Here is a 25,597-nt window from a genome sequence, read left to right on the forward strand (position 1 = left end):
ATTATTGCCCTGTGAAATATAGGGGAACATAAGTACAAAGCGGCATAAAGCATAGAGGTTCTCCAGTAAAATACAAGACGTACTGTACATAAGTATATGCACTCCATCACGCAGAATGTATGTGCATATGTGCTTTGTCTGTATTGAAAACATAACAACATAAAGCACAAAGAGCTTTATAAACAATCTATAAACAGTGTCTGTGCGGTCTACTTCAGGTCTGCTGACATGTAAATGTAGGCTGAGCATCTCGCAGTATGTCAAAGGGCAGCATGGCAGACAGGGCCTACGTGCAGATCAGCGTGCCACCCAGAGATGCCATGCCTTGTCTCCACTCTACCATGTCAGTCAGTCTCATTAAACCCTGGCAGAAGCGGTGGGCCACTTTTCCTGTTTCTCCCTCTCTTTCAGGGTTTTTGTGGTTCTGTGAAAAAAACACACATGAAAGAGTTCAAAGAGTAAACCTTTATCTGCCTGTTTGTGTGCTCTGCACTGCTATTAGCAGGTGGATGGAAAATTTAGTATCAGCGAGGGCAAATGTAAGATCTTTATTTACTTTGAAGTCACACTCAAACAGGAGCCCTTGGGCAAGCATGTGCTATCAATACTCCCATTCTCTGTATGACGCAGAGCTATTGAAGACAGCAGATGGTATAAAAATTAATGTGAGAGGTTGGTTTTTAAAGTTAATTAATGTGACATTTCGGGGTCCTTCAGACTGTCTGATACACTATATGTGTAATAGTAATGATAATAATAATTGCAAAATCAATATCTCATCTTATTGTAACTAAGTATTGAGGTGATTTCATTCCATTCCCTTTTGGGACTTTTACATTGTTGAAGGTGGCAAAATATGGAATGACCATATATCACAATTTATATGATATAAAAGGTATGCATTATCAATTTTAAAACATTTTTACAACAGAAGTTATCAAATTAAAAGTTATTAAGTATCAAGCTAAAAACAATGTTAAACATACATTTAATTGTTAAAGAGAGGGCTGCTCATTCAGTTAATATATATTTCTATGTCTTCTGTTGTACAACTTCCACTTAAAACATGCATGTGTAATATTATAGGAAGCCTTTAGGTGCATAGAAGCTAAATTATTTTGCAGTGCAGCAGCGACACCCTGTGGCCACATGGGGAACAACCATAGTGCGACTACAAATGCAGTGAGCATATGTCGCCAGCTGGCGTCAGTGTTGAGCGCCACTGTGACTGCACAGCTCAAACACCAGAGGCCAACCAAAGAATTTCTGCTACAGCTGATTCGGTCGCCATCTTGGTCGCGAACATAAACAACACCAGTGAGTCGCGTTGGCATTCGGATGTACCGTTGTTATATGAAAGAGAGTGACAACAGCTTCACCCGCCGCAGCGCTGATCTTTTCAAACCGAAGATGACAGCTGCTTTGGTCACCTGAGCCACCGTGTCACACGGTAAGAAAGCGTCGGTGTCCAGCGGCAGGGTTTGTCAGCTGACGGTAACACGGCTTGTAAACGGGTTGTTGTGTGCGCGAGCATGATGCCATGACAACGGTGCGGCTGTCACTGGCGTACAGTGAAGGTGTTTGGTGATTTTACGATGATATTTGTCTGTTTTTAACAAACAGCAAATTTAGACGTTCTCTTTAAACCATGTAACGAAAACAGAAACGCAGCCTACATGCGCTGAAATGACAGAGACACCAGGCTAACCAGGCCATTTGGTCATATGTCTTCACCTAGCCAAAAAAAAAAAAAAAAAAAAAAAAAAAAAGACAGCTGCCTGTATCCTCGCGACTGTCCGCTGTGATTTCTCATTTGAATTTCGCCAACTTGTATTTTACAGCGATGGGGATCCTTTGCGGGTTGCCTTACCGGGAGGGAGCGGAGGTTTAAAGGGGGGTAGGGGGGCGGGGAGGGCAGCAGAGGGGCCTTGCTGCTCGTCAGCCCTGAGGAGATGGACCAAGAGTACGAGAGACGACTGCTCAGGCAAATTAACCACCAGAACCTGCCGACAGAGGCCCGCCTGTCAAAGGTTAGTCACAGAGCAGGAGAGGACAATCATGAATGTTGGTGAATGCTGGTGCACACGCAGCTCTCAAGATATGGGCTTAGTGTAACACAGCCTGACACGATTTGAGTGTATGTGACAGCTGGAGAAGTGTGGTATGAGCAGCGGTGTTGCTAGAAATTTAAGGGGCCCTATAAAACATTACCCTGGGCCACCTCTTACTTATGATGGTTTTAACCCTGCTGGAATTGTTTCATGATTTTACTCTGTTTCTCTGACCATCCCAGTGTGTAAGTGCCACCTGCAGTCCTGTCAGTGTTAAGTCAGGAGACCGCTTCATCCCCACCCGAGCTGGAAGCAACTGGAGCATCAACTTCCACTACGCTAATGTGAGCATTTTATCAGTTTGTCTACACAGTTGATTTGTCACATAGTTTCATAAAAGCAGTTCCAGCTCTGTAATCGATACCATGATCCTAGTCAAAGTACCTTTCCTTTTCTCCACAGGAGAACTGTCGCTCTCCCAGTCAGAACCACAAAGCGAAGGATGCCAGTTCAGATTCAAGCAAAGGTCAGAAATCCTCAGTTATCGTGAAGTTGTAGATCTCCTCAAGATTCAAAGAAGTTCTAATGTTTTAATTCTGGGTCGTGTCTCTCTGCCTTCTGTCCGCCCATCCAGACACTGTGGCGTATGCCGCCCTGTTGAGGAATGAGTTGCTGGGGGCAGGGATAGAGACAGTGCCGGACCCTCACACTGACGACCGGCGGCATGCAGTCCTTGCTCAAGACTCTCACAGCCTTTTTAGGGTAAGAGTTCATTATTCCACATTTGTTACCAAATATATTCAAGACGCCACTAAAATTGACACTACGAGGAAGCTGTAAATCTAGAAGTAATGATTGGATTTTGTTAGGCTGACAGAGATCTAATGTGACAAATGTTGTGTGTCTGTCCCTCGTAGGCATTTTCACACATAATCTACCTTTAACTTCTATTAAACCTTTCTTACTGAAAAAGATAGAAAGGAAACTTGTGCAAAAAAACTAGTAAACACTGATGGTAGTCAGCAGCTCCTTACTAGACTCTTCTTTGTGTGTTCATTCTCTGCAGTACACTGTCCACACTAAGAGAGTGCCTTTCGATAGCGATAATGAAGTCTCACCATACTCCCTTTCTCCACTTAGTAACAAAAGGTATGGTATATCTCATTTACCGCAGACTGAACAGCTTCTTTCTCAGATTCTTAGTTGGTGAACTTTCTCTTTTGTTTTCCTGTCGATGTTTCTGCAGTCACAAGCTGCTCCGTTCCCCTCGTAAACCAGCCCGGAAGATCTCCAAGATCCCCTTCAAAGTGCTGGACGCTCCGGAGCTGCAGGATGACTTCTACCTCAACCTGGTAGACTGGTCGGCGGGCAACCTGCTCAGTGTCGGACTGGGAGCCTGCGTCTACCTGTGGAGTGCCTGCACCAGCCAGGTCAGAAGAGGACCTAAACACATTCATTTAAAGTTTGAATGTTATTGCAAAATTTCTGCTCTGTTTGCAGTTGGGAAGGAATAAAATTTGTGTGTGAACTTTGACAGTTTTTATTTTAAAACAACTTTAATGTAATGTACCTAATAGTAGATTTCTGTCTTAACAGGTGACAAGGTTATGTGATCTTTCAGTGGATGGAGACTCTGTTACATCAGTTTGTTGGAACGAGAGGGTGAGAGCTGCCACAACTGAATCAACAGCTTATTTATGTTTTGTGAGCACAAGACTAAATGTTTGTAAAATAGAAAGTATAGGATGAAATGAAATGAGAGTTTGATTTCTCTGGCCTTATCAGGGAAGTCTGGTCGCTGTTGGAACCCACAAGGGTTACGTTCAGATCTGGGACGCAGCTGGAGGGAGGAAGCTGACCAGTCTGGAGGGTCACTCAGCCCGTGTAGGTCAGTCACACACTCCTGGTTAAAGTGAGAATGTACTAATAGAGGTTTTCCAGCAGTTATTTTTCACTAAGTAACCCTAAATTCAGTCATGTTCAACATATATTGTACCACCGGGCGTGTGATGTGTTGTATAAGCAACACCAGATGGATGTTTGATAGCCACAGTGAAATATGAGACCTTCCCGTCCTTCTCTTTGTGCCCAAGGTGCCCTGGCATGGAATGGGGAGCAGCTGTCGTCGGGAAGTCGGGACAGAGTGATCCTCCAGCGGGACGTCAGAACCCCCCCTTCTGCTGAGAGGAGGCTGCAAGGTCACAGGCAAGAAGTGTGCGGCCTCAAATGGTCTCCTGACCACCAGCACCTCGCCTCCGGAGGCAATGACAACAAGGTGAGAGAATTTGGTTGCTTTTGAGTAAACTGACTGATATTTATTCCAGGTTCCTCTAGGGTAGCATCCTGAGTCTAGCATAAATAATCTATGAGAGTGAAAGTGAACATGTTCAGGTCTTAAGCTCCTGCCTTTCTTTCTGGCCAGTTATTGGTGTGGAACAGCTCCAGCCTGCTCCCTGTGCAGCAGTACAGTGACCACCTAGCAGCGGTCAAGGCCATCGCCTGGTCCCCCCACCAGCACGGGCTGCTGGCGTCTGGGGGCGGCACCGCCGACCGCTGCCTGCGCTTCTGGAACACGCTGACGGGTCAGGCGCTGCAGAGCACAGACACGGGCTCCCAGGTCTGCAACTTGGCATGGTCCAAACACGCCAATGAACTGGTGAGGAAGCGCGCACACACACACACACAAATGAACACGTACCACCTTGGAGATACAGTCTCTGTGCACAGATATTGGACAGTTGTGCACGTGACCTCGTGGCAAAGGATAATGAATAATAAACAAACAAATCTATCTAAAGTATTATATAACAATTGGAAAAAATAAATATTATCCTTAATCCAGTTATGTAATAAATTGGCAGAAAATGGAATCACACCGTCAAATAAAAATGGTAATAACCAGACCCCCTGTATAAACAGATAATACAGTCTCAGTGTGTCGTATGTAGCAGTTAAGTAACATTTTTATTGCATTTTTGTCTGAAGTAATTTTAGATTTTATTACATTTTGACCAGTTGATATATACTTAGCTTCAGTTATTCAGTGAATCTAAACAGTATTGCTACAATAGTAATCTACTGTATGTGAAGGTTACTGTATGTTGTTCAGGTTTTGTCGGTACAGTATCAGAAAGGTGCTGCGTTAACTGCAGGGGAACTGCTCCACCTCCTGTATGTAGATGGGGATGGACTAAAAATATAACATGCTTTAAAACAAGTCAACTGAATTTCAGACTAAGTAGAAATATATGTGTTTACATTTATAATAGTTATGTCTTTGTTTCCAGGTGAGCACTCACGGCTACTCCCAGAACCAGATCCTGGTGTGGAAGTATCCGTCACTAACACAGGTGGCCAAGCTGACAGGACACTCCTACAGAGTGTTGTATCTGGTAAGACAACAGTTTGAAACAATTAGCTGCACATGCTTTTTGTCAACATATATTCACTGTTTTAATACTATGCATTTATTCCTAGTGATAGAAATATTCAGATGCTTTGCTTAAGTAAAATTCTTGCATTCAAAACCTTATTTAAGTAAAAGTATGCAGTAGTAAAAAATGCACTTCAAAGTATTTTAAGTAAAAGCACTGACTATGCACCTACATGTCACCACTGGATTTGTTTCCAGTAACATTGAGCGTTTTCTCAGCGTTTTAAAGATCCACATCCTGATATACAAGTACCAACATTTCCTGATTTCTGTTTGTCCCCCGCTCTTAGGCTGTGTCACCGGATGGGGAGGCTATCGTTACAGGAGCTGGGGATGAGACACTACGTTTCTGGAACGTCTTCAGTAAGACACGCTGCACCAAGGTACAGTGTATTTGTCATTTACAGTTTGTACAGGGTCTAAGGAAATACTTAAATGTTTCTGACACGTTTAAATATCTTTGTTTTCCTCAGGAATCAAAGTCAGTGCTGAACCTCTTCACAAGAATACGATAGTGAACGGCCCGGGTCAGGACTGGCTCAGGAGGAGCCTATTAAAGCTGTGGCTGAACTGCACAGTTGCCCGGCAACACTCACAGACTCCCAGCCGTTACATCCCCTCTTCATCTCAGCACCATCCTCAACAACCAACACTAAGACAGCACTTCTCTCAAAGTCCACTTTTTCTACAGCCCCAACCTTAAACAACAACTGCCATCCCTCACAGTGATGTCACTGATTAAAAAAGAAAAAGAAGCAGTCTATTGTCAGGACATGTTGTCTGCTTTAAAAAAAGTTGGTCTTGTTTTCTTTTCTGTTGTGGAAGTGATGAAATTGTTTTACAATATATTAGCAGAAGTATGCATCTACAAGAGTTCTAAGCTATATAATGTAATGACGTCACATTTGTAAAAGGCTCTCCTTTGTAACAGAGAGAAGAAGAAGAATCCTGGTGCAGGTGGGGAGGGTTTCTATATTTTGATAATGTGTGAATATGATCTACAGCAGTATACAACAGAAGAAAATCAATAAATACGTGAACACACACACACGGTTGCTCATGCAGCTGCAAAGAAAGATCTGTTTATTGGTGTTTTGTCAGTCAGCAAAAAAATGGAGCATTGGTTTGGATCAGTGTGTATCCCTGCCTGAAGATAAGAAACGGGCACAATGACACTTTGTTTCATTTCATCCTGCTTTGGATCTGACAGTGAAATTTTATTTAAAAACACAGAGGCCTGTTTATCCTCAATAGTCCACTTACTCTGTGTCTTTGCTTTGGTTCAATCCAAGTATTATGGTTTTTGATAGTCCAGTGTCACCTGCCCAAGTCCTAATTGGCACCATTTGTCTTGGAAACAAATTCAGATTGTAGTTTCTTACTTCATTTTGAACTACTGAGGAAGGAAACATCAGATGCAACACTAGCAGCTAAGGCTAGTAATCTGAGTATCCAGACCCCTGCAGGCCTCGACAGAGCAGAGAAAACTCCTTCACAATCTCCTTAACACGACGCTTGTTGGTTTGCTCCCTGGAAGAAAGAAACAGATATAAAGGCAACAACATTTCTGACAGGTCACAAAAATATAAAATCCTCCGCAGGTTTATAGTTTTTACTGTTAATAGCACTTGAATCCTGTGATGGAGCTGATGATTTTAAATTCATTTCCTGGTTAAGCCTGAAATTCATTATAATGAATCTTGTTTCCCATGGGAGTTTACTGATAGAAATTAGAAATAGTACAGCGTCTCTTGATACCGCAAATGATAACTTTGGCAGACTTACAGACCCATTAAAAAGTGTTTGTTTTTTTTGTTTTTTTACCACAGGAAATACAGAAACAAGCTGTAAACACAACACTGACATTTTGCCTCTAAGGCTGAAATAGCACACTTGCTAGCAAACAACTGACTATTCAGCAGTGACAAAAAACCATCAGTAATCATTCAGAGCTGTGTTTATGGACAAGCTAAATGTACTAAATGTTGGACCAGTATCCACTTCTTTTTCTGTTTTGCTGTTTGCCAAGTCCTGTGGGAAAATGTGGTTTTTGTAGCTGCTAAATGCTCCAATATATTCACCAGCTAGCCAATAAAATCTTCTGTTTAGTACTGGACAGGTGGGTTCATCACTTTGAGCAAATGATTTCACACACAGGTTGTCAGATGATCTATTGTTAATATTAAAATATGACATATAGCAGCTTTAAAGTAGATAAATCACTTGCCTTTAATATTAACACACCAGTTATTACCTTAGAAGCTGCTGACTGAAGGTGTGTTTCTGCTCTGTGGAGACCTGGGCAGAGGGGAATCCTGGGGTCTGTAGTGTTTCTCTTAACCACTGGGACAACAGAGCTGGACAGTGTCTGTTTAGACTCAGCAGCACCTCAGAGAAATACTCTGTCAGACTGCGAGGAGAGCCGCCCCCGACCGCCTGAGACAGGAATAAAAACATACAGTACGCGACCATTAGAAGACAGTTTGGAGGCAGTCATAAATTAAATAAAATCCCAGGGAGGAAATGCATTCACTAGGTTTGATGTTAATGTTAATAGTTAATAGTGTGGGTGGATATTATCTGAGCCGCCATCATATTATGTTGTCTGTCTAAAGCCTGGTTCACCTGGAGTATGGTCTCTGTCAGGAGCTTCCCATCCCCCTGCAACACCTCGCCAAGAGATGGCATGTCTTTACAGCGAGGCAACAGCTCTGTCTGCCAGGGACAGGGCAGAAATAACAAGAATCCATGACAAGTGACAAAAACAAAGTGTAAAATGAAACCTCACATATTTCTGCCTCAACTTACAAAGAACAGACTGGCAGCTTTTACAGTAGGTGTCTCTGGAAACTTGAGTGACAGAATCCCTGGAGAAAACAGGATGAAATTATTTTTGAATGTTCTTAATGCTTCAACTAATGACTCAGAAATTTAAGATCATGCAAGAACAACAACAAACTAACAACATCTCAGAGGAACACCATGGAGAGAAGCTGACTCAGTAAACAGTGGCAAGAAAATGTAGGTGAAGCTACACTGGTCATACACAATGTGCTTAAGTTAATAACACACAAGGAGGAGCCTCCTGCACAGATGCTTCAGTTCATCCATATTCTTAGGATGTCTGATGTGAACAGTTCTCTGAGCTCATTCCACAGCATCTCTGTCAGGTTAAAGTCTGAGTTCTGACTCTAAAAGGTGGATCTTCTTTGACTGAAGTCAATCTGTAGTGGATTTACTTAGACGATTAGGATCATCATCCTGCTGCATCACCCAACTCCTACTGAGCTTCAGCTGGTGGACATACCTTTTTTCACATACTGCTTCCAAACTACACAGAATTTCTGAATACTGTATACAGTATGGATAAGAACAATACAATGGTTTGTGTGTTATCTGTTAAAATAGATTGTTTGTTCATAATTGTAACGTACACGATGATTGGACCATATTTTAAGACAAATTTATACATAAATGCACATAATTCCAAGGTATTCACTTTCTTTTGTGAGGCCCAAAATTGAATTGAATTGATCAATGAATTGATTAATGAATCATGCAAATTTCATTTATTATAATAAGTTCTGGTAGAATTTTTGGAAGTTGTGAGCTGTGATAGACTAGGCCTCTCGCCCAATGTCAGCTGGGACAGGATGAATGAATGAATGAATGAAATCTGTAGACAGTAGACAGTATGTGATGACACTCACCACAGTAAAACAGTGCTTTTATATCCAGCTGGTCAGACAGGTACATATCAGGCTTCCTTTTAAGAATCTAAAGGTCAAGAACATAAGAAGGTAGTGTAGTTAGGAAGAGACTTCATGTAGATCTGCTTAAATAGACAAGTGCATTTGACCAACCTGAGCATGAAGGTGCATAAATGACTCTGCAATATCAGGATGATCCCGTGGACCTGTAAAATAAATGTAAGATGAGCGAGGCAAAGTAATGTCTAAAAACAAATGAGACATTTTGTTACATTACCTTGTTGAAATATAGTGAGCGTAGCAGAGGTCAACACTTCGATCAGGCCTCTGATGTCAGAGATGTGATGTTCATCTCCAGCAAATATGTGAACCATCTGACAACAAAAAAGAAAGAGAAATGACATCTGAGCCTTCATTGACAGTTGGAGGGATGAAGCTTTTATTCGGGCCCTGATCTGTGGGGGCGTACCTGCCGTGCCAGGTCCAGGGCAGAGGCTTGTGGGAAGGCGCTATAGATCTGTCCCAGCATCTCGCTCAGCTGAGCCACCATGGGCCCAAAGTCATGTAGAAGGGTTCGAACCGATTTGTCAAATACCCCACACACTGCCTGTAGTGGGGCAAGTGGAGAGTGCTGTGAGTGAGTGCGAGTCAGTTAACACATACAGATTAATCACGCATGCACAGACACACACAGCATCATACACATACATATTTGAGAAAAAACCCTCCTACCTCTACTACCTCTGAGTCATCAAGCCACTTGCTGAGGATGGTCTGAATCAACGTGAACACTTGTTGTAACACAACCACAACCTAAAAGACAAAATACAAAATAGATTTAAATGTATTTAATATGATATACAAATACAATATTCTTATATATTTGCTATAAGTATGTTTTGATTCATTTCAGTACATTATGCATGTTCATTTACACTGATGCTCAAGGTCCATTCTGAAGGATGATAAACAAACCACCGTATAATAAAATCACTCAGAAATAGCTGAGGTAATTTAATGCTTATTTTATTTTCCACCACAGTACCCGTGTTCCAAGGCATACAGTTTTTATGAGGGTTTTGTGTGATGCTACTTGGACCTGAACTTACTGGATTTTGTGTGGTCTGTGAGGGTGTGAGTCGGGGACTGGCTGCTCCCTCTGAGCTGTCTGCTTGCACGTTGATGTCTAGAGTGGTGAAGAGACTGGACATCATCCCCAAGATGTGGACAATGGACTGTTTGTTAGTGGGATTAAGCTGTAGACGGAGACAAAGTGAAGCCTTGTAACGACTGTGACAATTAAAGAAAACACATGGTCAAACATCAGTGATTGTGAGAGCAATTTTACTGTTGTTACTGTAATTTCTTTCTAAAATGCTGCTGCTATAAAATCTACCCTTTATTTATGTTTATATTCAGTTCTATTCACTGTATATTTGTATTTAGACAAATCAATGTAAATTTGAAATCGACTTACCATAAACCTTGTACTGATTTGTAGCGTACTTGTTTAAAGTGAAGTAGTATCACTAATATACTGTTAATTAATAAATGCACTCAACTACTTGAAGCCACTTGAAAAACAGTGTAATTTTTGAAAATGTAACAACCAACTTTTTAAAGCTGGTTCATCCATTCATACTGCTTATGCTTATAGGTTGCAGGGGGACTGGGGCCAATCACAGCTGACACTGGCCAGTCTATTACAGGGCCTGGCACCCAGAGGACACCCACACAGGTATGGAGAGAACACAGGAGGGCCCTGGACAAATTGTTCGAACCAAGAACCCTCTTGTTGCAAGGTAACAGTGCTAACCACTGCAAAACCATGAAGCCCAACAGGTCTAATCCACCAAGAGCAATTATTAATAAAATACTCACATTAACTTATAATGTACTGATATAATAAATCTACATTGCAACATGTTAATCTGATGTGCACTCAAATACTGTTTGTGGAATATTACATTTAACAGACACTGAAACAACTGTGTTTCTTAAGGCTACTTACTGAGTATACGTACTGAAAACCCTTTTTATTTGAAACTTTATTTAAGCAAGTCAAAGCATGCTTTTAAATAATACTATTTTGAATACACTCAGCTGATGTCACATACACTCATGGACTAATCAGGATTTAGCAACATTTGTGTTGCCAGTGTGATGATGCAGATCTTCTCAGTTTATGAGTCTTAAAACTCTTAATAAATAACACTAAATATGTTCTGTTGTGTTTATTCATTTATTTTACTTTGACTGTTGCTATTTTAGGCATAAATATTTAATATTTAGAGAAATACTGAAAATTAGAAACCAAGTTTTCGGGAGGCAATAGAAGAATAATAAACTTTAAAGCAGTAAAGTGTAATACAATTTTAATATATTATTGAGCACTAAAATAATAATATAATATTTATTATATTCACATTGTAATATAGTGCGCTTTATTCCTTCTTGGGCAAAAGCAACTCTACAGTTATTATTTCAATATAAAACTTGCATGAGTTCCTTTTGATGCACAGTACCTCATGCTGGGCCAGTGTATCCAGCCGCTGGACATGAGGGGTGATGAGAGAGTGAAGTCTGCCCAGGATCTCATCGACCGGCAGGCCAGACAGCAGGAAACCCAGAGCCTGCATCAACCACATGCACTGGCTGCTCTGCACACAGACACACACAAACACATACAGTACACATCATACATGATGTCCTCAGAGACATGGTTGGTGCACTCCTGTTTACAGAATAAGACGGAGCTGGGGAATGTTGAAGGCTGTTTACTCACCTTATGGATTTCTTTAAGCAGTACATCCTACAGACAAAACATATGTGTCAATACTATCACAAAAATAGCAATCACACTTTAAAGCTGACGTGTAGCAGCTTTAAAGATAAATATGATGATTTTGATAATGATGTGAGGCTGAATGTGTGACCTGTGACACAGTAAGGATGTCTTGAGCGTAGGGGGCGAGGTCATGTCTACATTCCCTGCAGATCCTCTTCAGAGTAGATACACTGGACACCGACAGCTCGGCCTTCACAAGACCCTGGAGCACCATGGGTAATATGCCACCCAGCATCACCGGATGGTCAGCCAGCCACTCAGCCAGGGATCCTGGGCAACAAGGAAAAATGATGGCATGAATATCAACATAAACATAAACATGAATTAACTGTGAGAGAAATGTAAAAAGGGAAAGAAAACTGGTGCAGCCTTGGGTAGGTACCTATGGTATACATGACGGTGTCGGCCAGCATGACGTTGCTGATGTTGATTCTGGGAATCAGACCGATAAGACCAGGGATAACATCAGAGTAGTTGACATCTATGGTCTCAGCTATGGACTGGAAGCCAAATAACAGAGCCTCTGTGTCCTTGAGAAAGAGAAGATGTGACGTCAGATCAAGAGAGGAAGAGGAAACAGTCTGAAAGCATCAGGCATGAAAAGATGTCTTACATTACCTGCCATACTGCAGACTGCTGGGGGTCCATCAGCTGTCTTCCCAGCCTGTCGTAGAGGTTACTGAGCAGCTCGGCCCCCAACATCTCATACACATACATCAGAGTGTCAGAGATGTCTACCCTATACAGCAAAACAGCCAAGGAAACATAGTTGAAGATGCAAACTAAAGCTCAGACTCTTTTTAGCATTTTTAGCCACGTTAGCAGAAATGGATCAACAACTACTGGAACATGAAATCTGGTAACGTTACAAACATTCATGTCGCCCTCAGCCATCCTCTGACTTCTCATCAAGCACGCCAACATTAGTGTTTAGTTTAGTTTTGCTCAGCCATATTGATTTAGCTTAGCTTCTGTGTGTAGCTGCATAAAACATAAGACGACAGACACTTTTTGTCCATTCAAATCCAGAGTCTGTCTTTCCTGTCAGGGAGGACAACAATCCAATTTTAGAGATCCTTAAAAGTCTCCATCTGTTTTCTGTCTTACCTGTAAATCCGGAACTGCTCCTTGTCATCAGTCGACCAAGAGGTGTATTCCTCCTGGGAGGGATAGTGGGATTTATGCAGCAGCACGTCCACCAGCTGGAAGTAAACCGGTCTGTAAACCTGCAGGTAAACTGCCTGTTTCTCCTCCTCAAATGACAAGATGTCATCCTGAGAATGCAAGAAATAAATAATATAAACAAAATTTTGGCAAGACCCATGTCTAAATACTATAAAAATGTCTCTCTTTCCAACAAAATACAGTCTCCATACCTGCAGAGTGTACCAGAAGGTGAGTGTGAGGGAGCTGGTGGTCTCGCTGACTGGGTAATGACCAGGGATACCAGTACAGTACAGAATCATGTTGACCAAAGCCAGATACTCTTGCCAGTGATCCACCTGTTCCAACAAAACCCTGTCATACACAAACACAATTATGCAAATCAAGAAATAAAAGCCATGTACTGAGGCCAGGTTGTAGGTTGAGATTGTGAGTGTGTGCATCTGCAAGTACCTGGAGTGTGTTTCTCCCATAGCAACAGCTATACGACAGATACCGTGCGAGGTTTCCATGTCCCCGTCCTGAGCCGCCGTCTTCAGCTGGTCGTGAAGACCCAGCACCAGGGGCATCAGGTTCACCAGAGCGTCAATGTACCTGCATGCACACACACATTCTGATTCACACGCCTGAAACTGAACTGTGACCTTATGACCTTACGATGCAGCATGCTTCTCACCTCTGGCAGTCAGGCTGTGAGATGGCGGTGACTATCGTTTCCACGGCCGTGTCAAATAGCTCTGGGTTGGAAAGTGCGGCGAAACAGTCCTGAACCAGTTCGTGACTCTCCCCTAATGGCACATCCAGCCCCACCCAGCTGGACAGGCAGCGCAGCACCTTGTCCTTCACTTGGTTCGATGAGTCCTGGCTTTGGAGGAGCTGACGCAGCATGGGACACACCACTGCCCACTCCCCAGCCAGAGCCTCCCTCAGCTGGGCACGGCGAGCCTGAACCAGCCGCCCGCTCTGGAACTCTTCCGGGAGCACGGTAAGGAGCTCCAGCAGCGCGAGGCAGTGGGCGTGGGGGTCCTGAGAGGCCTCTGCGCCAGCACCACCTTCGGAGTCGGGTTTCTGCGGTTGGAACGCCCTCACCATGTCTGCCACCGGTTGAGGCCAAGCCTGGGGAATTAAATTCAGAGCCATAGAAGCCAGGGCCACACACAGACGGGTCAGCACCATTTTGGGGCCTGAGGAGAAGCGCAAGATGTGGGAAAGGAGCTGCGCCCTGAGGCCCTCATGCTGGTCTGTGGGGAGGTCACTCCAGTGACGAGATATCTTGGTGTGGAGGGTGCTGGCACCAAAAAACTGAACCTCTGGGAGCTGCAAAGAGACAGACACACACTATCAAGGTACTGTAACAGAAGAAATAGCTGCTTTAAAATCAACACAGCAAAAATATTTGTTTTCCTGCTCTGAATAGCACTCCATGGGGATCTCAACCACATAACAGTGCCAAGCAGATCACAGCAGTGGCATAATAAGTTAGCAGTTCGCCCCAATGCAAGACAGTCAAAGCAGGCCCTGCCCATCACAACGCATCATAACCCAGAATCCAGTGTACACACACACACTCACACACACACATTATTGAGCTTCAAATTGGACATCAATCCTTCTTTAAACTTAATTTAGAAAAGTAACATACAGGTATGAGTCAGTATGCTTGTGTATGTAAAACTGTTGTGTTATTGTATTGCTGTTTATTTGGTGAATGAATGACATGGAGGACACCAAGCAGCAGATAATGTGGCTGTGTGAGTGCCATACATACTTTCTGCTTACCATTTAAGTACAGTCATCTCATGTATACTGTAGACTCAGAGCTAGAGATGCTTCTTTTAATGATAATGGCAAGACAAAATGAATTGATAAAGAAAGGCCCTCAGCAGCTAAATTAGCCACAACATTAAAACCACTGACCGCCTCCAAACTCCCCAGATCCCAATCTGATCCAGCATCTGTGAGACCTGCCCTAATATTGTGTAGGTCCCCCTAGTGCTGCCAAAACAGCTCCTGGTCCTGTGGGTATTGGGGTGGGACCTCCATGGATCTGACCTGTTCCAACCCATCCCACAGAAGCTGGATCGGATTGGGATCTGGGTAGTTTGTGCTTGGTTCACAACAATGTTTAGCTGGCTGGTCCATGTCAAAGTAACATCCAGATGAATGTCAGGACCCAGGCTTTCCCAGCAAACATTGTATTGTAATGAGAAGATCAATATCGTTCACTTCATTTTATTTGGTTTAAATGTTGTGGCTTATCAGTTAATGTGGTACTTATAAATCTGCTTCACAGCACTAATGGGATGTGTGAAGTTATAGAGAACCCCTCGATAACGGACCTTGTCGGGGCCGAGCAGGGCCCAGCAGAACTGCCACGCCTGTGCGGAGCCCTGGGCCTGGGTCAGCCACTTCTGGGCCATGTTCTTACGCTCCATGTCTGGATCAAAGTAAAGCTGGCAGAGAGCCTAGAGGAGGAGACAAGCAAATGGAGTGAGAACTCATACAAGAGTCTATTTTAAAGTTAATTGCAGAGCTGCATTAATAATCATGCATACTGGATGGTCAATTGTTTGAATAGAGTAAAAAATGTGTTGTCGTGGCAACTAATCCAAAGCACATGGTGTCAGTTATTATTAGGACAGCATATGCTTATAGCTGGTATCATGTTACAAAAGGTCCAGTCTGTCTAATCTCCTTATGTTAAACTACAATTAAGAGACTACAGTTTTGTGTCTGAAGAGGCTGCTGCTGTTTTACTGTTACTTGAGTTATTGCATCAAATAAAATATGACCATATCAATAATGAGATGATGCTGAAGCTCTTATTATAACAAAAACATGTGCATGTACTCAAAATATCAGTCGTGTTTTGGATGGGGTTACAGTATCTGTATCTGTATCTGCAAGCTTAGCAAACAGATTATTGACACCTAACTCACCGATTCCACATTCTCCACCGTCAACTCCAACTCTACCGGGGGGCCGTCTCCCGGATTGGCTGGAGGCTCCATCTGGTGCAACGTGAAGGTTTCTCCCCGCTGCCTCTGGATGTTCCCTTAGAGATAAAAGCCTGATCGGTGGAAATAAATAATCAGAACGAGCATTAGATGTCCTCTAAAGTGTGTCAGAGTACGCGGACAGAGGACGCAGTGGGTCACTCAGCTGTCTATACAGTACACATGTGGGCAGTGCGCTCAGGCGTGACGACATACTGACCTCTGCGGGGAGGGGGGGGGGTTACTGAAAAGTTGTTGTCTCGCGCTACCACCAGCAAAAACTGACACCTATTCAGCCAATCACAGCTCAATTTCCTCACAAAACTTACAACGATAAAGAACACAGTAAAACTTGCCCACAGCTTGGTAGTGTGTGTGTGTGTGTGTGTGTAATGTGTGCGTGTTTTCAGCGCCCTACAACAGGCGCTCCTGACGCAGACGACTGCGCCTCTGACGCACCGACATCTGATTGGAGGAGAGGGAGCAACAGCTACCGCAAACTGCTGCATTTCAGAGGAATAGAAGCGGAGATGAGCGGGTGTGGACAAACAGAGATGGGAGATGAGGTGTGAATTTGCAGCGGGATCAGTGACACTTTTTTTTGCTCTTTTAGAATAAGTCGCGCGTTTCTCTTTGCTGCTCACCGCAGCCGCCACCTCCGCCACCCGCCATGCGGCCCCACCCCTGCCTCTCTTCTGCCCGACTCCCTCAGGATATTTTTAGCGCCGATGATGTGCCCTGTCAAATCGCGTAACGGAAACAACCTCAGAGCTAAAAAAGCAGAGCTGCTGTGGAGAGCCCGCTCGCTCAGTTTTGTTGTGATCTGCACGGAGGAAGGCCGCGGATGAGATGAGATTTGAAATGAATTCGGTGTTTTTGGTGCTGGTGGTTCTTACCGGCTCGCCGCAGACAAGAGGTAAGGTGTCATCCCCGGTGTGTGAGTTTGTGTGTGTGCGCGCGCGCGTGTGTGTGCGTGCGTGCGTGTCTTTGTATTTGATGTGGACTTGACATCCTGCTGACGTGAGCTGGGCTCGTTACAGATTCGACACATGATGCTCGCGACAGTTTATCGATCTTGGATCAAGTTCTTACAGAGCTTCACTCTGTTCTGTTATTATTGAATTATGTTTAATTCATTTATCAGTTTCTTTCATGCAGCTCAGCAGGATGTGCGCACATCATTTTGATGTGATCAACAAGATGATTGTTTCCTTCTCTGCACGGTCACTCTCATTGTTGTGATTTGTGTCCATTAGTCTCCTGTTTATTTATTGGAACTTTTAATATATGCACATTTACTATTTAGACTTCTCAGCAGTGTCACAGTTAACCTCATTTAATACAGGGCAATCAGCTCAAAAATTCTAAACTGCATCCAGGCCACAAAATTAATCGATTACTTGATGACATCAACTCTGTTTATAATTGATGAGTCATTTCCCTGCAAAAATACAAAATAATCCTCTGGTTTCAGCCTCTGCAGGGTGAGAATTTGAAGCTTTTTCTGTTCTTCTATGATAGTACATGGAATATCTTTGGATATCTATGCAATGAGTACTCAATTAATCGATTAGTTGACCGACAGAAAATTAATTGGCAACTATTTTTAGAATCAATGAATCATTTGGAATCATTATTTCGAAGAAATAAAGCCAAACTGCTCTGTTTCTGTGTTCTCACATGAAAATATTTCATTATAATATTTTTTCCACTCCTCTGTGACATTTGAATCATTTCATTTTTCTTAATGCTCTATGGAGTTGTAAGGGAACGAGTATATTATAAAGTCAAAACAATTTATCAGTGAATTCATTTCTATCTATTTCTGTATGATTGATCTTTTCTTGTGCAGGTCAGAGCAGTGCTTCGCCTCCTGCCCTCCCGAGTCATGTTGGCACCTCAGCATCTCCTGACCTGACACAGAATCCTGGGAATGAGGTCCCAAAGTGGACACATAATCCTACAGGCCGGGACGAAACCTCAACTGAAACCACAACCATCACCAAGACCGAAGGAACAGCTCGTTCACAGAGCGTGACAAGTGCAGCGTTTAAAAGCCACTTGTTGAGCACAAGCTCTGCAGCGGCAACATCACAACACACAAACAAAGCATTTGTGATGACCGCTCGCGAAGGCGCTGCCTCTTCCTCAGGTAATCAGTGCAAACCTGCACACACTGCTCATGTGTCTCTTTTTAAAAATTTGGGCCTTTGTAGGAAGCAATTATCAACACAGAAATTATGGTCATCTTTTCATCCATAAGTCTATAACTCTGCATCTGTAATTTTCCAGTCTGTTCTGTTTACTTTATCCAGACAAGACTCTTAAAATAAAACTACCCACACACTAAAAAGCTGCCTGTTTGCAAACACAGACTCTGTCCTCAGACTCAGCTCCATAGCCAGCAGCGTTCCGGGAACATAGTCCTCCCCTGACCCCCACATGACTGGACTGAGATTGAGAATGTGTGTCGTAACCCCGTTTAAGTGATTCCCTTTTATAGATCAGTTAAATATAACCCACCTCAGCTGATGCCATGTTGCTTCTTTGAGGAGCACAGAAATAACAAACAATATGACATAAGCCCATCCAGGTCACACTTTTGGCCCCTTTTATAGCTGTCATTGTCACCTCTCTCATGTCTGTGTCTGTGTAGACAAATGTGGAGGTTGTTACTTTAAAAGCTAACAGTCGCATCACTGCTACCTTAATGCACTTTTGTATTTAATGTAGAATGTGTGCATTCTTTTATATTTTTGTCCAACAAAGTCCAGCATCATACAGTCTGACCTGTGTTGTGTTGATTCAATTGTACAGTCATGTTTGAGGTCGCAGTTTGTTCTGTTGATTTAAATTGCATTAGGACTGTAACTAATGATTATTTTCACAGCCTCCCAAAGTCTAAGCAGACATTTTCCGGTTTCTTGTTTTGTTTGACGGTCACAAACGACACATTTAAGAAGCTGGAGACAGTAATTTTATTAGCATTTTTGCTCAAGAATAATCTCTTTTCAAATTTATTGAGCTGATTAATTTTCTGTCAGTTGAACAATCATTCAGCTCCAGATTGCATTATTTGAATGCATTTTGAATATTTTTCTCTTCTATACATATTTAGTGGACATGAAGTGGACAAAATATTAGAAAAACATTTCAATATAATGCTGACTAGTAAAACATGCCCATGATGTTCAGCCTCATAATTTACCCCTAGAACTGAATCAAAACACAAACAACTAAATATAGAACATTTCAGACACAGTAAGACAGAACTTATTTCAGTATGTAGAAGTACAGCGGTGTTGCTTTTCTGAAGACACAGCAAAAATTCATGCACTTTTATTGTCTAATCTGACCTTTTGACCATTGTGAAAGACGAAAATCCCACATACCTTGTGTTTGTGGAGGGAGCTTTCCAGGGTTTGAACAAATAACCCCGATGACGTCATAAGGGTAATTCTGGTTTGGCCGTGAGGCTTAAAAGAGGGTTCAAAAACACACTATCTAGTTGCATAATGAGAAATGTAGGTTCCAGCAGACCTGTTGTCTGTCTAAATCAGGCATTAAGATTCAACTGCAGCAGTGAGCAAAGTGTCATATCCACCACTACCACTGTTATTATGCTGTTGATTTCATGCATAAAAATACAAAGTATGTGAGACAAGTCATTGTTTCTGCTTTGAGCAGACTGTATTGATACTGTCAGGCAGGACAGGTGGGCTGCGACAACAAAAACATTATAGACAGTAGCTTTAGTGTCAGTGGGAGTGATCCGCTTTAAAAGGTGGTGTACAGATATAGTTACCTTTGGCTGCTCTGTGTATGCTCCATTTCCTTTGAAGAATTCTCTGTACTGTTTTGAATTGATACAGCACTGCCCTCACATCCCCACTTTCAGCTGCTGCTGCCACAGACGGCCTTTCATCCACACCTACTCTACAGAGCACCACCCCCCTATGTCACGTCTCAACCACTGAAAGCAGAACACTCCCAACCAGAGGTCCCCCCACCACCTTTTCACCTCAGCCGACCCACACAGCGCAGGATACAAGCTCCACAGCCCACCTCTCCACCACGCAGCCACAGTCTGAGTCAGTGACCACAGCCACCACACAGACCACAGACCATCCTCTGACCTCAGCTCCGGGCCGGGGCCCTGCTGGGCCAACACACCAGGAAATCCCACCTGAACTAAATGTTGGAGATGAAGGTAAGGCGATGACCAGGTGAGCAATTGTTATTTTAGGCCGCTCCTAGACTGGCTTTATTTTCTCATTCTATCTTAAAAACATGTTTTATTATGTTTGTCACGTAGACCTCAAGGGGCCCCAATACCGCTCAAGCTCCCCTTTAGACCCCCTACTGGCTGGTCTGCTATCAGTGTTCATTGTCACCACTGCTATCGTCTTCGTCATCCTCTTCATCAAGTTCCGCCAGCGGACAAACCACCCAGAATTTCATCGGCTGCAGGATCTCCCCATGGTAAGACTTCTGTGTGTGTAAGGTTGTTAAAAACACCCTTCCTGATTTTGTTAAAGTGATTAAAGGGGTACTCCACCATTTTTCAAGGTCAATTTGCTTATCACAAGAAGCACTACTCAGCCTCTGAAAAGAGTTGTACTGTGTCTACTGTGGCTTTAAAGGAGGTCTGTGAAAAGTCAGAGGAAATAATAACAGATAGATTTCAGATTTTTAACTTAAAGCCTGAGTTACAAACTTTTTTGGAGGTTTCTCGGACTCTGCAACACCATTTTTTGTTCTTTTTTTTAATATCTGTCCCTCATAGTCTACCAGCTTAATGCAAGTGCAATACTTAACTGCAGCACCTTTAATGGCACCTCTAAATCACCAAATTTGTCGCTGTTCCCAGCTTACTGTTGATGTTTTGAAGGTTATCTGCATGCCTTGTTGAGTTCTCAAAAGAAGGAAGAACATGAAGGAACTTTTGGGCCATAACTTGTCCACCATGTCCCTCTCTAGCTGGTTAAAGGATCAGAGGCCCAGCTAAGCAGACACATAGCAAACAGGAACTATTGAATCAGCTACATTTCAGTATGGCCAGGCTTTTTCAGAAGGAGAAATATGTCTATTTAGATGATAACAAATCAAAAGCCTAACATTATACTATATGCTTTATTAGCTCGACGTTCATGTCTTATTTGGAAGTATAACTTCATAAGTTAGGCCTATAAAGTCATTCTTCACAACTGGACTTCTCTAAAACGTACAACTTATCTTTATGTTTTGTGTTAATAATCTTCTCCAGGATGATTTGATGGAGGACACGCCACTCTCCAGATACACCTACTGATGGAAGCATCCCCATCAGTCATTTCAACCACTCAGAGGTAACAGAAGCAAAGCAGACACCAAAGGAAGACCAGTGTGGATGTGATGCAGAGCCTTTTCCTGATGCAGCTGCATCTCCGCTGATGAGTTTCCCCTTGTGACTGAGTGTTTTGGGTCAGTGATTAAATGTTTATCTGCCGCTCCGTGAGAAGGATTCTTAAAGAACGTAGAGGTTTTTATATCACTTCAGCTTTTTTCCACATTCCCTTTAAAGTTAAGGAGATCCTCAGTCTGGTGGGAACCTTGTGTTTTATTTTTTTACCCCTGACTTGACTCCTTATGTATGCACAGCACTTTAATGTGGCACAAACAGTCACAGTGCCCTCTAGGGGACATATGATGTAATGTGGATCAAGGTTGCATAAAGTCCTCCGATGTAAGTTAACTGACAACCTCAGGTTATCCAGCGGGAAATAAGAGAGAGAGAGAGAAAAGACCGAATGAGGATATAAAAAACACACGGCCAAGTTGCCAACATGCCCAAAACAATTAAGGAATATTAATTATGATCCCTTAGGTGACCAAATGTTAGTGAAGTGCACTTTCGAACCAAATGGCCAGGTTGCATGTGTCGTCTTAAAGCCGAGGTCTTGCAGAAATCTACACAAAAATTTAAAGAAGCAATTCAAAGCCATAAATTAAGAAAAACAGACCAGTTCTCTCACAGTAGAAGCTTGTTATCATCAATCAAGTCTATTAAATAAGTTACCCCAAATTATATTAACAAATATTTATTGTTGCAGCCTTTAATGTGTAGTTATATGTGTTATGGAATTTGTATCATCATAGTCTGATGCTGGTTAAAAACTTGAATTTGGTTATACTGTTGTCAGTGATGAATGTTTAAACCACCAGTGCACACTGAGAAGACCCTGCTACACTAAATAATCACTTTAATATGAGTAAATTGTAAAGGTAAAACAAACTGCTATTGTTAAATGTGTTGATATTTATAGAGGGTGTATTTGTTTGCGCACACAGCATTTGTTCAAAGGTGGAGACAGTGACAGGCAGCATCAGGGAAGTTTGTTGTTAACTGTATGTGTAGTAGTAGGAGTTATCATGCAAATGTGGTGAGTTTTTACCTAGTGTAACTTTACTGTTAAGTGCCAACAGTGATGTATGATAAAATGCCTTTGAAATGTGGACTGTAAGAATTTATTGACATATGGATTTCCTGTTTGATAATAAAACAGAAACCACTATAAAGCCCTGAGTTGCTCATGTTTACAGGATGGGATATTGTTTTATGACAGCAGTGATAATGAGGGCAAGCTTTTAAAGCATTACGCTGTGTCACCGTAAACCTGTATGTGGGCCAGTTGAGGTAGTGTTTTAAGCTCAACAGCTCTGCAGTAAGTGAATCTGTCTAGACAAGTAATGTGGACTTTGAACAATTGCTCTGATTAAACAAAGAAAGCCGCTCCCTCACACACACCTCACTGTTCCCAGGACGTTACTTTCCATCAATACCCCATTCAAATCCCAATAAAAAAAGAAAAGCACCAGATTATTTATAACTGATGGTTAATATTTAATATAATCAGTTTTCAATATGAGAAAGAACATCTAAAGACAAATAAAAAAAAAGACAATCATCATGAATGGAATTATGTTGTTTTACCCGACAGCTGCATTATGTTTGACTAACCATTTTCGTTTGTTTATTAATGTATAAAACTGGACTTTTCAACTAAAACAACTGCAAACATAAGGTGATATTCTGTCCATCAAACATAGAAGGCTAATTTCCTTTCTGAAAATTCCCTTTTTATAACATTATCTTCATTTGTTTTATGCAAAAATACTTAGGAAAAGTCATGTGGCCATTTCGTTTTGGAATTTCAAGATCACAGAGCAGGTTTTTCATGCTATCAAGACAAACTGGCAGATCTTACAAGTGGCAGAAGTGCCAGTCTCTATATAGAGCACATCCATAATTTGAAATGAGGCGTTTCCTCTCAAGAAGAACTGGTCAGGCCACTTGAGGACTTCTACTGACTTCAACTGTTACTCTGATCAGAGGTTAGCACGCATGCTTCAAGGTATGTGGTTTATGTAGAGTGGTACTGATTCTAATAATGATCGAGTGAGCCGAGCCTGAAGCCACTGCCCTCATTAACAACAGTGTGCTTGACGGAAAGGCCCGATCTTTGGTCCCGTCCAGCCCAACAGGTGGCGGCCAAAGTTGACTGTGGTCAGCATCAACCCGAGGAGAGCCACGTTCCCAAACGCTCCCCTCATTCTCTTTTTAGGATCTGATTGGGATTAAAAAGAATAATAACATCCTCTCAGTTTACACTAAGGGAGAGGAAAAACATAAATGAAACAAACAGTGCCCAACATTTTCTTACCTCCTGTAGAGTACCCATGTGCGTACACCTCTCTGCTAATAATCCATACAACTCCAAGTCCACTGGCTGCGCGCTGTGCCAAACACACACATACATAAAGATAACACACTTAGATATGACAAGATTTGACAAGTTCACACTCCTCCCAGAATTCCTGCATACAGTGGTCCTATCATTTCAATCAAATCCTGTCAAAAAAGTCTTTAAGTCATATTTTATGTCATAATTGCTGAAGAATTTCTTACTTTGGATGTGGTATGTTAATGCTGGGGTAGTTTGGCAATGCAAAAATATACTCACAGGACAATGCAAACCACCAATGGCCAGGCAGAACAGGAAGGCAGGGTACAACTCCAGGCTAAAGGTGATAACAGCAAGTTGACTTTAACCTCCTTTTCCACTGTTACAATAAAACATGAAAGCCTGCTTTCCGAGTATGCAAATTTAAGGTGTGTCTTGCATGTTTCAGTCTATACTCACGTGTTCTGGTGTGCACGCTGGATACAGTTGAAAGTGTTTCCAGTGTCTGGGTCATTACTGTACATCTGAGGATACTGCAAGGCGAGGAACGTTTATTTGTAAAGGCCAGCGCCTTTCAACAGTCATTCATGATGTTCTACATAAGCCACAAAGGCACTGCCCAGGCATGAAGCTATATATTTGTGATATTTCTGCTCACCGGCACGTTGTACTTCTTGCGAGCTTTGCCAACTTTAACTGCCAGATGTCCAACCATGATCATACTGGCAACGCCAGTCAACACCACATATCCATACTCTTTGGAAAGCACAACCATCCTGACAACCTGAGAGGGGAACACAGTAAAATAAACAAAAGGATTGTAAATGTAAATGCATATGTATATACATGTATATGTAAGCATGTATCTCTCTCTCTCTCTCTCTCTCTCTCTCCCTCTCTCTCTCACACACACACACACATATATATATACAGTTCATTTTTTCCATTTGTTTGTCATTGTAGCTTTTGGTGAAGAAAGCTGAGGAAAATGGAGGAGTTCTAAGAAATCACAGAAATAACAGAAAACACAGTTTTTTCGTGCACATGAACACATCACAATCTACAGTTTGTCTGCATCTGTCAGCTGTATCTAACAACCGTGTATAAATCTGTCAGAGGAGGAAAGAGGCCGTTAAACCCACAGCGAAGGGCAAGGACGCCTTAAAAACGAAAGGTCAATTCAGGATAAAAAAGCGCCGCCATTAATATCACACCGACAAGTTTAGAAGCAAACTGTGTAAAGCCGCAACACTCACAAAAAAGCAGCGTTTACCTTAAAGATGTGGCGTACGACCCAGGTAGCTGTAACTCTGCGATGAAAACACAGCGACCAACGAAACCACACTGAAGTTTCCTACTTACATGCGTCCGCATGCGTAGAGGCTGACGTAACGCAAACACACGGCGAGGGCGTGGTGGCGCTTTCACGAGGTGGTCAGTTTTTATACACTTTGCTCGATAGCTTTTACGTCCAAAGTGTGCTAAATGTCAAGGGAACATCCGGTTTCACTTATCAGTACAGTTACGTTTCCTTTAAAATCTAGTCCCTTTGTCTGACATGCGCTCGCGTAAGAGCTATACTGGTAGGTTACGTACGCACGTCCTTACGTATACAGGTAACCAGGTAAAATGGGGTCCTCAACATATTATTAGGAAGAATAGCCTATGGTA

General features: G+C 42.4%; 4 protein-coding genes across 5 annotated transcripts; 2 read left to right on the forward strand and 2 right to left on the reverse strand.

Moving 5' to 3' along the window:
- Positions 1–1,252: 1,252 nt before the first annotated feature.
- On the forward strand, positions 1,253–6,560 carry fzr1b (fizzy/cell division cycle 20 related 1b). The gene is made up of 14 exons (XM_018677337.2): positions 1,253–1,450; positions 1,842–2,030; positions 2,294–2,395; positions 2,514–2,577; positions 2,686–2,813; positions 3,118–3,200; positions 3,298–3,481; positions 3,648–3,713; positions 3,837–3,939; positions 4,145–4,326; positions 4,474–4,707; positions 5,339–5,443; positions 5,775–5,867; positions 5,958–6,560. The coding sequence occupies exons 2-14, from the start codon at positions 1,953–1,955 to the stop codon at positions 5,997–5,999; spliced, it is 1,464 nt and encodes a 487-aa protein (XP_018532853.1). The 5' UTR covers positions 1,253–1,450; positions 1,842–1,952; the 3' UTR covers positions 6,000–6,560.
- Positions 6,545–20,082, reverse strand: LOC108883826 (importin-13). Of its 2 annotated transcripts, XM_051070130.1 has the most exons (23): positions 20,008–20,082; positions 19,595–19,678; positions 16,146–16,276; positions 15,546–15,671; positions 13,883–14,523; positions 13,660–13,800; positions 13,419–13,560; positions 13,150–13,316; positions 12,661–12,781; positions 12,425–12,572; positions 12,131–12,312; positions 11,980–12,006; positions 11,720–11,854; positions 10,304–10,450; positions 9,927–10,007; positions 9,664–9,801; positions 9,472–9,568; positions 9,348–9,400; positions 9,195–9,261; positions 8,293–8,351; positions 8,110–8,199; positions 7,739–7,920; positions 6,545–7,014 (listed from the first exon to the last, which is right to left on the reverse strand). In XM_051070130.1, the coding sequence occupies exons 3-23, from the start codon at positions 16,215–16,217 to the stop codon at positions 6,921–6,923; spliced, it is 2,910 nt and encodes a 969-aa protein (XP_050926087.1). In that variant the 5' UTR covers positions 16,218–16,276; positions 19,595–19,678; positions 20,008–20,082; the 3' UTR covers positions 6,545–6,920. The 2 variants fall into 2 exon arrangements, with proteins under 2 accessions (XP_050926087.1, XP_018532852.1); XM_018677336.2 differs by lacking the exons at positions 19,595–19,678; positions 20,008–20,082 and adding an exon at positions 16,423–16,566.
- Positions 16,897–22,760, forward strand: LOC108883828 (uncharacterized). Its single transcript, XM_018677338.2, has 5 exons — positions 16,897–17,118; positions 18,055–18,354; positions 20,101–20,412; positions 20,518–20,684; positions 21,469–22,760. The coding sequence occupies exons 1-5, from the start codon at positions 17,052–17,054 to the stop codon at positions 21,511–21,513; spliced, it is 891 nt and encodes a 296-aa protein (XP_018532854.1). The 5' UTR covers positions 16,897–17,051; the 3' UTR covers positions 21,514–22,760.
- A 301-nt stretch (positions 22,761–23,061) lies between these two features.
- On the reverse strand, positions 23,062–25,368 carry mgst3a (microsomal glutathione S-transferase 3a). Its single transcript, XM_018677339.2, has 6 exons — positions 25,200–25,368; positions 24,585–24,710; positions 24,386–24,459; positions 24,206–24,263; positions 23,906–23,978; positions 23,062–23,809 (listed from the first exon to the last, which is right to left on the reverse strand). Exons 2-6 carry the CDS (start codon positions 24,699–24,701, stop codon positions 23,670–23,672), a joined length of 462 nt encoding a protein of 153 aa, XP_018532855.1. The 5' UTR covers positions 24,702–24,710; positions 25,200–25,368; the 3' UTR covers positions 23,062–23,669.
- Between the last annotated feature and the right edge of the window lie 229 nt (positions 25,369–25,597).

This window comes from Lates calcarifer, linkage group LG4 (assembly GCF_001640805.2).
Source record: "Lates calcarifer isolate ASB-BC8 linkage group LG4, TLL_Latcal_v3, whole genome shotgun sequence".
Taxonomy (NCBI): domain Eukaryota; kingdom Metazoa; phylum Chordata; class Actinopteri; family Centropomidae; genus Lates; species Lates calcarifer.